Genomic DNA, 17389 nt, shown 5'->3' with positions numbered 1-17389 from the left:
TTTTATATATGGTGAACCTGACCGCCGTGTGGTCACGACACCGCGGTAGGATTGGATGGAAACAGGGTCAGTGTTTCCGTAAACAATTCACGTTTTGTGGTCGTGGTCCTCTCCTGGAGGCGAAATGATGAAACCCAACACAGCCCCCTTCAAAGCCGCATACTTTAACAATGTGCATACGGCTTTGTGACTTTTGTGTGTGCCTTCACCCGCTAATATGTAACTTAATAAAGTAAGAGTATGTATGGTTTCTATTCAGCTCACGCATAAAAGAGGAAAGAGGACCTGTTGTCTTGTGAGGTGTTTGGTGGTTTAGTGGGACCTGGGACCCTTATTTTGACAAATTGGCACAAAAGACATTTCGTATGACGGCTTGTTTGAGTTTTATAATTTCGTGTCATACTTAAATCAACAGATATATTTGTCAGACTGACATTTATCAGGTTTTAAACCTGGTGAGTTTGTACTTTTGAAGCATAAATAGCACAAGATTTGCTTTAGTATATTTCTGTTTCTGCTTGTGAGTCAAAGCACAGCTGCCCAGATGTTTGGAGCATCTTTTAAAATGAGGTTAACGTCCAGATTGAAGGACAGTCGGAAACCTGATCTTGTCAGGTGAGCCACCTGGGAAGAGAAAGCTCTGATCGGGGTCAAGTTGGAAGATGGGCGTCTCCTTCAATCTTTTGTCGAATGCAGGGCACGTTATTATTGTTCATGACGCGTGCACTTGAACATGCTAAGAGTCTTTCTTCACACAGCCTCATTTACTCCTCAGGTCTTTAAAAAAAATTTATTTTTCCGCAGTCTTTACTCACCTGAACTTGGCCTCAACATTCAAAACCAAATCCAGGCCTCATTTCCATTTTGGGAGAAGGGTTTAATCAATTACTGCTGATCGTAAACTGAGAGGGTGGATGATAACATTAATTCCTCTCATTTCAGTTTATCTGCGGTCATTGTGGACGCTGAATACATCACAAAATGGCTGTTGAAATGAGGGATTAGAGTGATAAAGAGCGCTGAATGCAGCAGAGCCACGCAGGTCACAAAAACAGCCTCGGAGTTTGGACACGTGAGACGCAGCTGACGCCAACAGACATTTATATAGGTCATCGGAAAAGAAAATCAATACGGGAAAAATTGAAAGATTAATTCTGGCAGTCATCAAATGAGCTCTGGCAGCGGCTGGTATTTTGTTCATTTTCCTGGAGACTGAACACCCGTGAAGCCATGACATTTGGGAAACTTTCAAAGATGTGTGCCAGTATTAAAAAGTGCAAACTTTTCTGATCATAGAGGACATGACATGAAACCTATTGAAAATATTAATATACGCAAAATACAAAAAGGGTTTATGGGGCAGCAGCCATCATTAAGGTGGTACATGCAGGCTTAAATATAAAACCGTACAGTACATTTTAATCTACTGGGTTTTAAAATGTAGATCATCTTTTAGCTGTTTTATTCAGCTAAAAGATGAAACTATGAGGAATTTCTCAAGAATATTTCATCTGTTTAATTGGAAAAAAAATCTAAATCACCTCATTTTGAGAGGTTCTCACTAAATCATAACCCACTAAATTATAGTCATGGTTACAATTATAACATTTCTTATTAGTTTATTCAATTGTTTGAATCCAGTTTTAGTCTTAATATGTCAACGTAGCATCTCATTCTTGACCTCGGAAAACATCAGCAGCTAGTTCCTGAACTTTTCAACGTTAGACAGTCTTCAAATCTTCAAATCTCCCCAACAAGTAGGTAAGTGTTTTTTCCAAATACTAAGATACTTGTTGAAGTAATAGATCAAAATAGGATCTCCCCTTTTTATTTGCTGTCTTGCCAAGAGTTACTCGGCCAACATTAGCTAGCATTAATAGTCTATTGTGGTTCGCTTAGCTTAACCTAAAGACTGGAAACAGAGCTCAGTGAATGTATCTAGTTCTTTACTTTTCTTTCGTGACTTCCCATATAAAATATTATAAAATATCCACATGCTTTCACACCGACAAATGTTGAAACACAGACCTGAACTGCGGTCACTGGCTTGGCAGCTGTCTCACCTAACTCCACCACTGTCCCCTCCACTTCCTGATATTTAAGTCAGATCATAGCGTGAAGGTGAGATGACTTTTTACCAAGGTGACAACTCTTAATTGACATGATGTAAACACTGTAAAACCATGACTTCCTGTTTCTACACTGTTGCTTTTGTACAAATTAAACTAGATACACTATGAAACTTAGCTTAGAGCGTTAGATGTTATGGTAGGCTAAGGTAAGCTAAGCTAAAGTATATCTTGAAGTGTTGAATTATTTATTCAGATTGTGTACAAGTTTTACAAAGTACTTTAAAACCAGATAAAATCTCTTTTTTTGACTTGGACGTGCTTTATTTGTTGATTCCAACATTATACAGGGTTAAAATGGTATAAAAGCTATGAGAGTGAAACAAAAAAATGAAGCGACTCTTTTGTGATATTGGTTTATATTTCGGTTTCATTCTGTTCTTTTCTTTTTTCATTAACAGACTTGTCCAAAAATAATTACAAAATGCAATGATATCCGTAAAAAATAAGAGAAAATTTGCCATATAAGTCATTTTCATCAAGCACAACTCGTTCACATGAAAGAAATAAAGGGAAAGTTACGCACACAGCTCTGATGTCTTTTATTACAAGTTTTGCATCAGAATTATGAGTGTTAAGCTTCCACGAAAACACTGCAATCGATCGCACGACAGACAATAATGAAAAACAACAATGAGGTATTGAAGTCAATAAATACACAACACCTACAGTACAATAAACACATTTAATAATATGTATAGAAAGGAGAGCGCACATGCACACGTACATAAATCAGTTTGATTAAGTCTGTGGACCGCACATGTTATCAGTACCAGGATATCTTTTATATACAGATGTCTATTCACTTTTGGCTGGCGTTCCAGACTCCTGAGGCCGTGGATGTTGGGAGGTGGGACTTCAGCAGGAGGCGCACCGACAGCAGGAGGAAGGCCACGCTGACCCCGCCCAGGATGACCACGCCTGAGATCAGAGCGCTGGTCCCCGGGTTCATGGGCTGGGAGGGGTCTCCAGATGCTGCAGGAGGGAAACAGTGAAGAAAAGCAGAAACTTGAAACAGGTTCTTTGACATGAGCTTAACATGAGCTGAGTTTGTGAAGTGAAAACCTTTTTGTTGTTGCCTTAAATCACCAATTTCCATGAGTATCTGCTGTCTTCACCCCCTACCTGAGGACTTAGTCACGGGTGATCATGTAAACCTTTAATGTTAAGGGAGCTTACCGAGTTGGGAGTTGTTGACAGGAGTTTCATCTGAAAAAGGAATTTTAAAAGCGTCAGAATATTTTTTTCTCTTTTACACTTTCATCTTCAATTGCTCTGTGGGTGTATTGATTTATCCAGGTTTAGATGAATACCATGACATTTTGGGAAAAGTGCTTAATTACTTTCTTGTGAACTCTTATTAATTAAAATATGAAGCTGCAGCCAGGAGACAGTGGACTTAGCTTAACATAAAAACTTGAAACAGGGGAAAGGGCTTGATTGGCTCTGTCTAAATATAACAACATCTCTATAACAGAACCTATAAAATACCATGTTTGTCAGCCATGTTTTTTGTTTTGAAGTTTGAAAATGGGGGAAATTCTAGCATCCAACACTGAGTATAGCGCTTCATTATAAACACATTATATATTATCTGTTTAATGTATACAAAAATGTGTAGTTCTGCAGGGCGTCATGTGCCAGACTGTTTCTCTAGACCATATTCACACAGCGGCCATTTTCCTCTGACTTCACGCTGGGATAAGTGAAGGAAATCTGCCAAATCGTTGAAAATCTGGAGGGACATCGGGCCATATTTAAGTAAATAAAACAACACATCTGAAAAACCGATTAGCTAACGTTAGCAACCAGCTACTTTCTAGGTTACTTCCTAAGCACCCAGTGTGCTTCACTTCCAGGTTGACATAAATGCATCCAAGATCAAGAGGAATATTTTACAATGAGTTAATATTTAATTTCACTATATTTTCTAGCACGTTTTTGGTCATGTTAGCTAGAAGGTGGTTGAATGCTAACGTTAGCTGTTGTCTACTGGCAGCTAATTGGTTTTCAGGAATGTGGTTTTACCTTGAGATATGGCCTGATGTCTTTCACCATCTGTTGTGTTCGGTAGAAGTGACAGACTACATTTCAACATCTTGCAACATGGAACACGATAGTCTATCACTCGAAGAAGTATCATTGTTCCCAACCGAAACATAGCCCCGCAATTAACAATATTACGTTTTTATTCTTCGTTTTTTTATGCAGACTAAACCCACCAGATATAACATATTTATTAGTGATCTTTGAGAGATACTTGAAGAAAAGATTCTCTTCCATTTTTGGACAGAGCCACAGCAGTTTCCAGATTTATTCTAAGCTACTCGTCTGGAGCTTAGGGTAGAGACATGTGAATGGTATTGATTATTATCCTCTGTGCCAAACTGCTTTCCCAAAATGTCGTCCCATTCCTCTCAGAGTCATATTACTATTCTCACCACTCCTGGTGATGATTGGCCCTGCGGTGATGACGGCGTTCCCAGATGCTGCCGGTGGAGAATCAAGGCTCTCCGCTTCATCCCGCCTGCGACGTCGCCCGCAAATCTGCCAATCACATCAGCAGATTTCAGTCCTCATCGAGGTCAGGAGGCACAGAGGGAGTCACAAACCGAGAGTCGTGATTCTTTTTTACTCTTACTGGCATGAGCATGATGCAGTCGTCTGCTCGGCAAAGCTTGGTGACACAGTGCAGAAACACCGTCGACATCTTCTGGTGTCTGTGTTTGACAAAACGGAAGACCTCGAAGGAAAAACGTCCCATCTGACTCTTCCCGTTCTCGAAAACTGTCGTCTGTGGGTCTTTGTAGCAGCTGAGTCAAATGAGTACGACACAAACATGCACATGCACACACTGAAAATGACAGATTTGATGTCTAGATGTATGCTTAAGCACTCTTTGAGAAGCATTCATTTGGGGATAAGCCGTTAGGAGAGCCTGAATAGAAAATGACTCCCTTTTGTGGTTTATCAAGTCATCATCTTGAGGGGGGGGGGGGAACGCAAGATTACCCAAAGAAAAGGTCATAGCGGAGTTCATCATTAGGATTCCCTGAGGGGGTTGTGTAACAGTAGTCCATCAAGATGTTCCACCTGCAGAGGGACAAAATTGTGAGATGGGATGAAGGATAGAGATCTAACTGCACATGGGAAAGCACAAATCAGGTCTTTCTCTGTTACAGACTGGCGCCTTCACGTACAATAATAACATAATGGCGTAATGAATGTAGGCAAAATAAGGACTAAATCTGTAAAAATGATGGTGGGAATGATGCCGTGATTTACGAAAAATATCATCTCTGCTGCGCCGAGATTGACGTAAAGGCTCTTTTCTACTTCTAATATGTATCATATCTGAAAATCAACATATGTTAAGGGAAAATCTGGATGTTAGCGGGTACCGTTTGTCCAAGTTTGTGGCTTTCACAGCAGCAAATACTCTTGTTTTCAGAGCCAGTCCAGCCATGGGGATGGAGAGCGGCTGATTGTATGTTGAATCCTGAGCAGGAAGAAGTCAAAAGTTGAGGGAATAAAAGGAAAATGGTTAGGTTCTCACTGGAAATAAGAAATTGAATATTTAAATTAAAAGAGGGGCTCAGTCCTGACATAATTAGCATTAAAGTATAGGGCTGGCAATTGTCTATATTTTTGTTACTGTCAGTGCTGAAACTTTAATCTAACCATCATTAATTGATGGTAAATTTATAGTTAAATAATCATACTGTTTTTTTAGATTTAATTTCACAACTTAATGCAAAACTAAGCATTTATTAAGCAATGGAAAGATTTCCAAATACCAGTTTAAACTTTATAATGGATATCCAAATAATGTATTATTAATAATAATGATGAACATACACAGTATTTATTCAGAATTGCCTACGTCATCAGTTGCAACTTTTCAATAAACAATAGCTTAACAAATGGTTTATAAAGCATCTCATTGTTTGTTAATGGTGCTATACCTATTAAGTTTAATCAACTACAATCTTGCTATTTATTAATAATGGTTATTGTAAAGTGATTCCTTTTGTTTGTTGTTAATAAATCTAGTCCCTGTATCTCACTGAAAGGTTACTTGTCAGGATATTGTGTTGTAACGAAGCATTTTAACAAGAAATCAGACAAATATATAGTTTTTTTTTTTTTTTATCATCATTCATTGATGGTTTTGTTCTCAATGGTTCTCGTAAACAATAACAAAACAGACAAATCTGTTTAAATTCCTCTCAAAATAGTTAAATGGTTCTCTGTGAAACCTCTGTGTTGTGCTGTAAAGCTGGTCACTAATGTTAGCAGACTTTGTTTCTAAATTAACGTTGGCTTTTGTTGCTTCCTGTTGGCAGAGCAGAGAGGCACTGAGACGAGGTATGGAGAACATGTATAAAGTTAGAACCCAGAGTCCAGCAGATTTAAACTACCAAACAAATCATAAACAGGACTTTAAAGGCAGCTGAGAGATGGTGAAGGTCTCATTCTTCACCATCTGCTTACATTTGACCATTAAAATAAATAATTTTCCCATAGGGCACCTTTAAAGGATTTATGAAAAGAAAAAAAAAAAAAAAAGAAAACTTGTTTCAAAGATCAAAAGATCATGGTCTCAAATATTGTTAAATAACTTCCATCCAGACTTCACAGTTCAATGCTGTAGAGTTCATGCACTGCGAGGGGAAGTGATTATGTATAAGTAAGTAGGTTGCACACAGCTGCGTACTCACATTGTACAGGATCATACTCAACGTGCTCACAAATGTGCCGTTGCTGTCCTTGACAGACACAGCAGCCGAGGAGCTGTGAAGAAAGGCAGCATACATATTTTAACCATTTTTTCCATTGACTCATCTTCATAAACATCACTGTGAATGCAGAGTTTTGTCATTTTTTCATTTATTTATTTACGTGACAGCCCGGAGATGCGTGCGCTCGCATTCTGAAATAAATGTCCTTTCAGATTTACCACGAGACACAAACCCACGCAGGCTTTTCAACCAGGCGCTTCGCTTCCGCCACGGTTTAGCAGAGCAATCAACAAATCTTAATGAACTCTTAATTGAATGAGTGAATCTTGAAACCAAATTCAGTGAGGGAATCCTCAGAGGTCAGGGTTTCCTGTTGGCAGAGACTTACGATGCCAGCTGGGAGTTATTGACCAGGTACTCCAGCGGGTAGCTGCAGCTGAATTTATACAACAAACCAGGCAGGTAGCTGATGATGGCTGGTGGGTCAGGGGTGTCGATATAACCCGAGACGTTCCCAATTTGTACCAGCGACATGTTCCCATAGGCATTGGCCCCGTAGGCTGTGCTGACCTGCGGAGAGAAACACCTCAGCCGTGTCCCTTTTTGCTTTCTCCCCAAAGTCGATAAACAACACGATCAAGTTGCCTATTGATTATATTAAAGCCCTGCTCTTGTGTTTGTGTATTCTTTACCACCAGGCTGTTACCGCAGGCCTCCAGAGTGCTGAGGCTGATGCTGAACAGGACCGCCGTGGGGAAGGTGTTGTTGTTGATGAAGCCGCGGCATTGGGCGTCGCTGTGGTGACCGTTCAAGGCCAGATCGGCCTCAGTGTAGCCGGAGAAGAGCACAGGGCAGAAGTTGATCTTCAAGGTGATGGTCTGAACGCCGCAGTACACGCTGATGTCACGCTCGCCTGGAGGCAGAGAGGAGATTTAACATGGCTTTTTGAACTTTGTGTTACCAAAGAAGTTTGTACTCGCGCCTCACATTTTTATCATCGCCGAATTGCAGATACATTGACTCTCATGCATGGGTCACAAGCAAAGTGTTGACTTGGATTGAAACATGGCAAAATGAAATCTATGCAATTTGAAATTTTTGAGAAAAATGTGTGGAAAGTTTGGTGAGACTGGCCCCCTGACTCCCAGAGCACTGCTGCCTCACTTCACCTCTTATCTGACATCTGAGGCGTAAAATAGTCCCTGATTACATGGTGAGGCTGAAACCCAGCTGGACTCTTGAACCATAAACTCAAGGATTTTTCTCTATATTACCCTCTACCTTAGATGGGCCTGAGAAAAAAAAAAACACTTTAAATAGTAACCTAAACACAAACACTCCTTGCGAGGGTGAGACAGTTATTGATTGAGGATTGGCACTTTTCATATGTGTCAGAGCAAAATGAGAGAACCGGTGGCACTCAGAGGCCAAATCAGCCGGTTTACAGAGGCATCAATAAAAACAGATTCCAACCAAATATTTTTGAGTGTTTTTTATGCGTCGCAGCCGATATGGTTCCTTCAAAGTTTGTCCTTATCAGAGATGTGTTCGTGTTCCTTTTTTAAATGTTACATTGTTTTGTTATTCTGTCCTCCATGTTAAGGCCTCAGGCACAGTTGCCGACACCAAAGGGAAAGTGTCTCAAAATATGTAAATCATTTAGAACTGTTTTTAATTTTTATCTTTTCAGGCAGCCGCTCAATTCTTTCTCAGAAAACGGATTCATTTCCCCAACATGAAAGCTTGTTTGGAAGTCCTTTCATATTGCCAGGAAGAAAATTCTGGTGGAACAATAATAATAATAATACAGATATATTGATAATAATTTCTTAAAGCCATTCAAAAGTCAACATCTGCAAACGTCTCACAAAAAACTGTGACCATACTTAAAAGCATTGCGGAATCTGATTACCTCAAAGTTGCCATGTAAAGCAGACTAATGATTTTCTCTGAGCTTTTATAACTTACATTATGTATTCTAATTTCACTATTCTGGGATCAAAACATATTTTTCTATGATCTCAGTTTCCTCAATAAAAGCTGTGACATGGAGAGAAATAATCAAAAAGCCACGCTGTTCAGTTTACTTAAAGACAAGTGTCAAATGTACTGCATTGTCATCATTTAGATGCTGTACATTGTAAAGTTTAAAAGTTGGCTTTACTTTTAAAAAGTCAAGAAACTGATTTCCTCAAAATTACCAAGTATCACTCTTATATTTAAGTTACTTAAGTTGAGATAAAACTTTTAAGCAATTTAAAATTATTGGTCTACTTTACTTGAGGTGATTTGTTTCCTTGATCTTTCAAAGCCGTCTTGTCAGATTTTACAGTGCAGATGGTCCAGGTGGAGCTAATTTGGGGTATTTGAAGTGTATTTGATATTTTTATCAACCTATTTTGTTTTGATGTTCATGTAGTAAAGGAGTACGTACTTTCTTTTACTGTTACTCTAAGCTGCAAAACATCAAAATAAAGCACAAAAACTATACCATTAAAACTGTACTCGAGTAAATTGCACTATCCATTATCGTTTGTACTTTCTTTAAAGTACCCAATTAGGCGCTTATAATCATATACATGATTAAAAAATGGTTTTAAGCACTTTATAACGTCATTTTAAGTTGACATATGGAACATAATTCATGTCAAATGAAAGAATATTACTCCCCCTTTAAAACTCCTCCTATAACTTTTGTATAAACATTCCTTGAAAATATAATAAAATAGATAAATGCCTCGTAACACTCTGTGAGCCTTGCTCATGTGTGTAATCATTCATTAACCACCTATACAGCAGTTACAGATGCTTCAGAAGTGATAATTGTTGACTTACAGCTACATTACTGTGTGTAATGAACCTCGTATTAAAGTTGTATATATTCCACGGCTGCAGGCTGAATGACAGAAGAGTGTATGTGTTGTATTCTCACCAGGAAACCTGCTGTGGTAGCTGGCGTCACAGTTGTACCCATTAAACTGTGTTGAGACCGAGACGGCGTTACTCATCAGCAGGAAGACGAGGCACGTTCGTGTCATTTCGGCACTCGAGAGACGTTTTTCCGCTGTCATCTTCACAAGGTCAACATTGCATTAACCACATTCCTCGAAAACAGCACTTGACTCAAAATTAGATGCTCTAAAAACAACGCTCGGCTGTGTCCTCGTCTGCCGGCCGCTCTGACCTCTATCAAAGTGGTACAACCTTCTATCCCCACGTCCCCTAATCCTTCTTATCCTGCTCCCTCTGCTCCCTTTCACCTCAGACGCTCATGTTGGCCCAAAAACCTCTCCTACCCAACCCTTTTTAAACTGAGGTCACCCCTCTTTCCAGCTCATTTCATCCCACTCCCCTCTCTCTACCCCCAATTCACCTGTTTCCTGCCTCTTCCAGAGTAATTGTGTGGGACCCTGCTTCCCCTGGTTTGTGACGAGAGAAAGGTTCAACACTGCGGCTTGTACTTCTCAGTGGCATCGAGGACTTAAACTAAACACACCATCAGCCTTACGTGTACCTGATTGGTACCTGTTGTTTGTGCTCAGATGGGAAAGATAGAGGGGCTCATTATCCTAAAACCTCACTGCAGTGCTGAACATGGGAAACTCCGTCAGATCTGAAAGGCCCGGACAAATCTTTTCACAGCGCCCAGAAACCTGAGCGCCCTCGGAGGGTTCCCACTCATCTCTCCTCGGTCTGATCTCTGTCTGTCAGCTCAGACAAATGGTGGGCCTCAGCGAGGGGGGCCCATCCCAGGAATTAAGCTGTCATCGGCTGCCGCTGCGGCCGACATTCACATGAACATAAAAGTCAACTCACGGTCTGATGCAGGGCTGTGTGTGGGTAATTGTGATGCACAAGGCATCACTTAGAGTAAAGGTATTCAGTGGTGTGTAGAGCTCCAGCACGGTGTGTTCGGCGTTGCAGAGGGTAAAAAAGGAATCTTAAAGTCTGCTTTACATTTTGTTACTGTGCCTCCAGATAACCTGCTCAACTTTGATGTTGCTGCAGTACAAGAAACCAAACAATATTAATATGTTGAACTTGTGTCAGAAGAAAGAAATCTTTCCTCTTCTGCAGAGTTCTTTGACCTTTAAACTGATCTATAAAACACTAAAGAGGTGTAAAGACAGGCTTTGCAGTCGTAAAAGGGTATTTACAAGCTGCGTCAGCATCGGCTGGTAATGCTTTCACCTTGTGAGTCAGTATTTGTGTGTCATCCTTGCAAACTGGGATCCTGGAGACACGGAGTCGGAAATCCCACAGAGGCAGTTTTGAGCATTTTGCCAGCTATTTGTCTGTCTGTCTGTGGTCAGCTTTGTGAGCATGATCACAGCATAACCCTGCAAGTTACCATCCGGGTAGTTGACATCAAATTTAAGAAAGAATTCAGAGCGCCGTGGTAGTTCACCAAGGAGAGTGTGTGCCCCAAGTACAGAAGCTGTGTCCCCGCCGCAATGGCCCTGGGCTCAAATCTGACCTGTGGACCTTTGCTGCATGACGTCCTCCCCTCTCTCATACCAGGTGTAGTGGTGCTGGAATACACCAGAGCTCTGCTGCACCACTGTTTTCCTCCAATTTAGGAAATAAAATGTTCACACTTTGCATAGTCCAGTTGAGAATCATATAAGATTCGATCGTCACTGAAGCATCTGCCAAAAAAAGCCCAACAAAATAAAACGATTCATGACGCCAACACAGGTGGAGTGTGCCTTTTCTTAAGTATAGTACATCAGGAACTGTGGTTACTTGACCTTTGAATAAAGTCACAACAAAACCTTGTGCGTGCGCCTGAGACGGGCTCATGTAATGATGCAGTAATGACTACTGGGCACTCTTGGATCGCAACATCAATGTGTTAATGGGCATCAAGGCTGGTGTGATCCCATCACAAGACGATGGCTGGTTTTCTTACTGTGAATTAATCACTCCAGTAAAAAGAGTCAAACCATGAATATTTAAAAAACAGCTCACATATCTAAAGTTTTCTAAAGTTTCCTAAAAAACCTGGGCATTGTAGTTTCAAGCAAATATTACTCTAACAGAAGTAATGAATGTATTTCCTACGAACTAAATTCTATTTCTAAAACTATTGACACACATTTTGCCCCTTCTGAGTATTTACAGCAGCAGGATGGTGTTTGAGGTCTTTACTCAAAGGAACTACTGGGCCCACGTTCACTATAATGAAGGACATGTCAACCAGTGCATCGTTGTGGCTAAGTTATGCTTTTTTGGCCGTTTTCTGGACAGAAATTGGGCTCTATGCCACAGGAATAAGGGATGTCTTCTGGCCTTGTATACACAGGCAATGCTTTCCAAGACGGATCAATTCATTGCTGGTTTTGGTCTTTTTATGTGATTTGTTAATGGTAAGAAAATGAAATATACAGTGTCAGCCTTATCCTTTAAAGTGGCTTCATCGTTTTTCGCAAAACCTCAGTGTGATATGTTACAAAAGAATGAAGAGATTACAAGCAAAGCACCAAGAAGAAATAGCTGAAAACTCATCCAATTTGTGACTCATTTGATTGGTGGATTCAATCAATAACAGCCTAGTTTGCGGCTGTTTGATTGACGACACAACCAACAGCTTATTTTCTTTCGAGCTTTCTTTTCATTCTGATTATTTTCCCTTCCCCTAAAAGTCTTTATTTCAACAAAGAGACAGAATACTGTGCAGCAAGTAGTTTCACGGTCTGTTTTCATTGGGTGCACTCTTGCATGAGCAATCTGTCTTCATGGTCACAAGGTCCATTTATTAGCTTTTCAGGATCTTTCAGTCGTATCACACAATCTTCCCCAGCAGATGGAGTCTGCCCAGTTGACAGAGAGTTGTAGATGTTCCAAATTTCTTTTTTTCTTCTCTCCTGTTGTCATGATTTTTTTTCTCTGAGAAACCAGATGCTGCACACATCTCCAGCCACAATGATGATTTAACAAGTGGGCAGAGCGGACATCTTCTCTGAAGCCTCTGTCGGATGGAATGACAGTGACTTTGCGGTTATTTTGTTTAATTTCAAATTTTGTGAACTTGTATAGCACCACACAAATTATGTAGTATGCGGCCTTCAAGTTTGATGCCTTGCCTCATAGAGATTCTCTCTAGTGCGGATACCGTCAATATTTCAGTTCCTATTATTGTTACACAAGCCTTTCTCCACAGAGGAACATCAATATTGAAAAATGCTGCAAAACTCCAGGTACACTGACTAATTCAGAGTAAAAACAATACATGTCGGATGAATTGCCATTCAGTGCAGACGTTCATTGTGTTTGGTGATCGATGACTTTTCATTTAGGTGAAAATGTGTTCAGTACTGATGAAAATAATGATTGATTTTTTGGCATATCTGTGCACAGCGACTACATTATGGTTGAAGGTATGATATGCAGTATTTTCACTAAAAGAGCAAAACAATGCATAGACTCATAGAAAAGTAATTCCCCTCAGACTCGTTAGAAGTGTGTTTATAACGTGCCATCTACCTGTGTTTTCATTTTTGGTAGTAGTTTGCTGTTTTTGGGATGCGTCACCTGTTGACCAGTGGTTTGCAGCCCCAAGCTAATAAGAGTGTGAGGTCGGGACTCTATAAAAAACGAAGCAACTAGTTATATCACTGTCTCCGTCTCTCTCCTCTTCTCTCAGACTGTCTTGTTGCAGATCTTTGTGTCTGTTTGACCGAGGGTGGGGATGAGCCACACACACACAGAGCAGAGATGTAAACTGTGGACACGATAAATCTGCTTTTTACATAAAATCGAGAGAGCTATTACAATGTGTGGGTGTGTTTTTTTGTGCTTTATATGTGTGAGTGAATGTCTGTAAACTTTCTGGTTTACTGCTTTGTTCTCACTGACGACGCTCCTCTCTCTTCATTTACTCTCTCGCTCTCGACCATTGAACTAAGGAGGACAGGCCAACTTCAGGGATATATCAGGGATGTCACATGTCACACAAAGTAATATGTATGTGAAGAGATTGTGGTTAATCACAAACTATATAAGACAGCAAATGATTCATGATGTACATAAACGTGCGGCTCAAACATCACCACCAAGCGTCCACCGAAGAGAAGAAAACAATCAATCTGTGTGGAGACATGAGGATGTTGTAACCTTCCTCACACTGATTCACAAAACAAACCAAAATGTAATTTTTCCATCATGTTTTCCCACATTGTTTTTCCATTGTTTGAGGTTTGAATGGTTCTTTCAGTAATCCCCCAGCGGTTTAAAGTCACCGGTGAATGAGTGCCGCCAGAAGTTTATCTCACACGCATAACTCCTAATATTTACATAATAGCTGAGGATTGAAATGTGCATTCATTTGCATATTCTCTGGCTGTTTTTTTGGGGGGAAATTCACAGAACAACTCCATTGTCAATTTTATTAGTAACATTTGTCCTTTTCATACAAAGTCGGTTGTAACAGAGGTCTATTATTCCGATGTAGAACTACCGTTTTTACGACTCTGAGGCAAACAGGTTGCTCTTTTTTATTAGCTCCTTTATTCTTTTTAGCCCTGGGGCAACCCCGGCAGGTCAATCTGGCCCGGTGCTGGTCCATCTCAGGACTTAGAATGCTTTAAAAAAATCTTTCTAGAAACTTTTAATGCATGTTTTTTTCAACATGTGTTCATTCAATGAGTAATACCAGTATAGGTGAAGTTTTTCTGTAATTCAGTATGGCAATAAGTATGTTTGTGTATGAGCACACATGTAATGTTATATACCTAGAGGATATTTGTTCACTTCCCACCCATGATACGGTTGTGCTCTTGTGACACTTCCTCTTGTGCGTCACCCGGTGTTGACTCATCCTGGCCTCACGCGACACGCTCAGATCCGGACTCGAAGCCATACGGGGCCCTGAGAAACACAGCCCTGCTGCAGGTGTTTGCTATTCACTGCTGGTCACCTGACCGTCTGATGTAGTAGGGCTGAAATCAAATATGAAATGCTTCCAAGCAGAGAAGTGCCATTCAGAGCGAACAGGATCAGGTGGCCACATGCACATGTAATGAATACATATGGTGAACTTGTTACCATGCTGCTTATTTTACAAATCCCACCCAGAAAACGACCTATTTAGCCAATGTATAGCCACGTGCTCCTTATCTGTGCTTAAGTCACCTGACTGTCTTTAAGATACAAGGTGAGGTGTGTGAGAAAACACCCACACAACCGCAACAATGCTCAGAGTCTTGTGTATCATCTTCATTGTAATTTTCATAATACACCACCTGTGCATTTTGCTTAAAATCCCACAAAGATTCACAAGAAGCCCCTTTGTTTCACCTTAAATGTCACAAGTTTGCAGGAAAAGGCTTTGTTATCACACACCGTAATACCTCGAGTCACAACTCTCCCGAGCTTTGTGAATGTTTCCAGCAGGTCGTTGCGCTCAGAGACTTTTAATGGCTCAGGACCAACCGCCACACTTAGATCTGCCTGATAGAGTTGTCTCTATCTGATCAACCTGAAACATCCAGACTCAACAAACAGACATCTGCATCGCACAATCTCTGGCTGCATCACCAACCCCGTGAGAGCAAGGCTGTAATCTGAATCTGCAGTTTTAACACAGGCAGGAAAGTGAAGCCCTCATCAAAGGCTGCGCTGCGATTTGATCCCCAGTGAGTAATGTTTCCAGAAACCCCCCTATTTTTTTTTTTACTACAAAAAAAAGGGGGGTTGTGCAATAAACCTTGGTTAAAACATTTTTTAGCTTGTTGCCTCAGACAATATCTAAAGCATGAGAGAGGAGACAATAAATGATTAAAATGTAATCCTAATGGTGCACTTCTGATGCAGATTATTAAAAAAAGAACAGAGTTTGTCTCTCAAGGTTTTTCTAGAGGCCTCATGTCTGCATCTTTTGTCAGGCTGCAAACAACCTGGTGAGCAGATAAATTCCCAGGTGAGGAGAGGAAAAACAACAGGCTCAACTTATTGTTTATGTATGAAACCCAACCCTGTATTAAGAGAACAGCATGTGAGCAGCACTGCTGCTTCTTTTAACATGACCTTGTCAAGGATGTCACTCAGAGGAAACTGAAGCTACATTTGTGCCTCATACAGTTCAGGTATCCATATACATACACCTGGACCGATGAATTCAAGATTAGACACAGATTGATGTAGATTTATCTGTTTGTGTTGGAATAAAAAAATATAAACATATATATTTTATTTTTTGGAAGCTGAGGAATCAAAAAGGAAAGAAGAGGAAAAGATTTAATGTTTTGTTCTTTAAAACTAGTCGATAAATTGTCCAAAGATAAATTAATTACATTAGATAAAAGGTTGTAAAACTGAAATTTGATTTAAAATAATCTTTTAATCAGAAAAATTAAGCCTAAAGATTAATTTAATGTGACAAATCAATAAAAGAACTGGATGATTTTATGTAATATCTTAATGCATGTAATGTATAATTGGATTATTTACAGTAAACTGTCAGTTTCATTAACACAATACAGAATCTGTAAGAGAACATGGTGGCCTTTATGTTTGGTGGCGCTGTGCTGCCCTCGTGTGTTCACTGTGTCACACTGCAGGCCTCCTCCTGTCTGCTGATCAATTCCTCCGCACAGGGGAGTAACTATTTTACCATGTACTTTAAGTACAGCTCCGAGGTACTTGTACTTTACTTGAGTAATTGCATTTATGCTACTTCTACTATTACTATTATGTTGGAGGCAAAGTTTGTTTTTATCACTCCACTATATTTAACTGACAGCTTTAGTTACTCTGCAGATTCAAATGAAGACAAAACATCACCAGATAATAAATTAGGATGTAGTATTGTAGATTAAAAAAGGAAAGAAGAGGAAAAGATTTAATGTTTCGTTCTTTAAAACTAGTCGATAAATTGTCCAAAGATAAATTAATTACATTAGATAAAAGGTTGTAAAACTGAAATTTGATTTAAAATAATATTTTAATCAGAAAAATTACTTTTTTCACTTTTTGATTTTGAACAGTATATAAAGTTACAGTAACAGTTTGTCAGATGTAATGTAGGTGCTAACTACACACACACACAACTCATTAAATTGTAACAATGCTCTGTGTTGAAACTAATCTATTGTATGTAAACAAGTGATAGAGACATCAGTCACCCTGTTACAAGACACTGAACCATCAACCTGATTTTGAAGCTGTTATTTTAAGGTAGAAAAGTCACATAATTTTTTTCTAAGGGATACTTTTCATTTTCGTTTTCTATCAAAGAATAGATTTCAAAGTCCTGTTGTTGGTTTATAAACCATTGAATGGTTTCGGGCCAAAATACATTTCTGATCTGCTGCCGTGTTATGAACCATCCAGACCTCTGAGATCGTCAGGTACCAGTCAGCTTTCAGTCCCCAGAGTCAGAAGTAAACATGGAGAAGCAGCTTTCAGTTACTATGCGCCACATATTTGGAACAAACTCCCTGAAAATTGCAGGTCTGCTCCAACACTCACCTCTTTTAAATCAAGACTTAAAACATTTCTTTTTGCCACTGCTTTTAA

At 39.7% G+C, this 17389-nt stretch overlaps 1 protein-coding gene across 1 annotated transcript; it reads right to left on the bottom strand.

Annotated features, from left to right (window-relative positions):
• Positions 1-2578: 2578 nt before the first annotated feature.
• LOC115572963 (zona pellucida-like domain-containing protein 1) lies at positions 2579-10108 on the bottom strand. The gene is made up of 10 exons (XM_030403501.1): positions 9804-10108; positions 7564-7784; positions 7260-7441; positions 6851-6923; positions 5531-5628; positions 5142-5222; positions 4771-4942; positions 4571-4676; positions 3309-3338; positions 2579-3104 (listed from the first exon to the last, which is right to left on the bottom strand). Exons 1-10 carry the CDS (start codon positions 9940-9942, stop codon positions 2932-2934), a joined length of 1275 nt encoding a protein of 424 aa, XP_030259361.1. The 5' UTR covers positions 9943-10108; the 3' UTR covers positions 2579-2931.
• Between the last annotated feature and the right edge of the window lie 7281 nt (positions 10109-17389).

This window comes from Sparus aurata, chromosome 2 (genome assembly GCF_900880675.1).
Source record: "Sparus aurata chromosome 2, fSpaAur1.1, whole genome shotgun sequence".
In the NCBI taxonomy this organism is placed as follows: Eukaryota; Metazoa; Chordata; class Actinopteri; order Spariformes; family Sparidae; genus Sparus; species Sparus aurata.
This window is presented reverse-complemented; position numbering and strand designations above follow the sequence as displayed.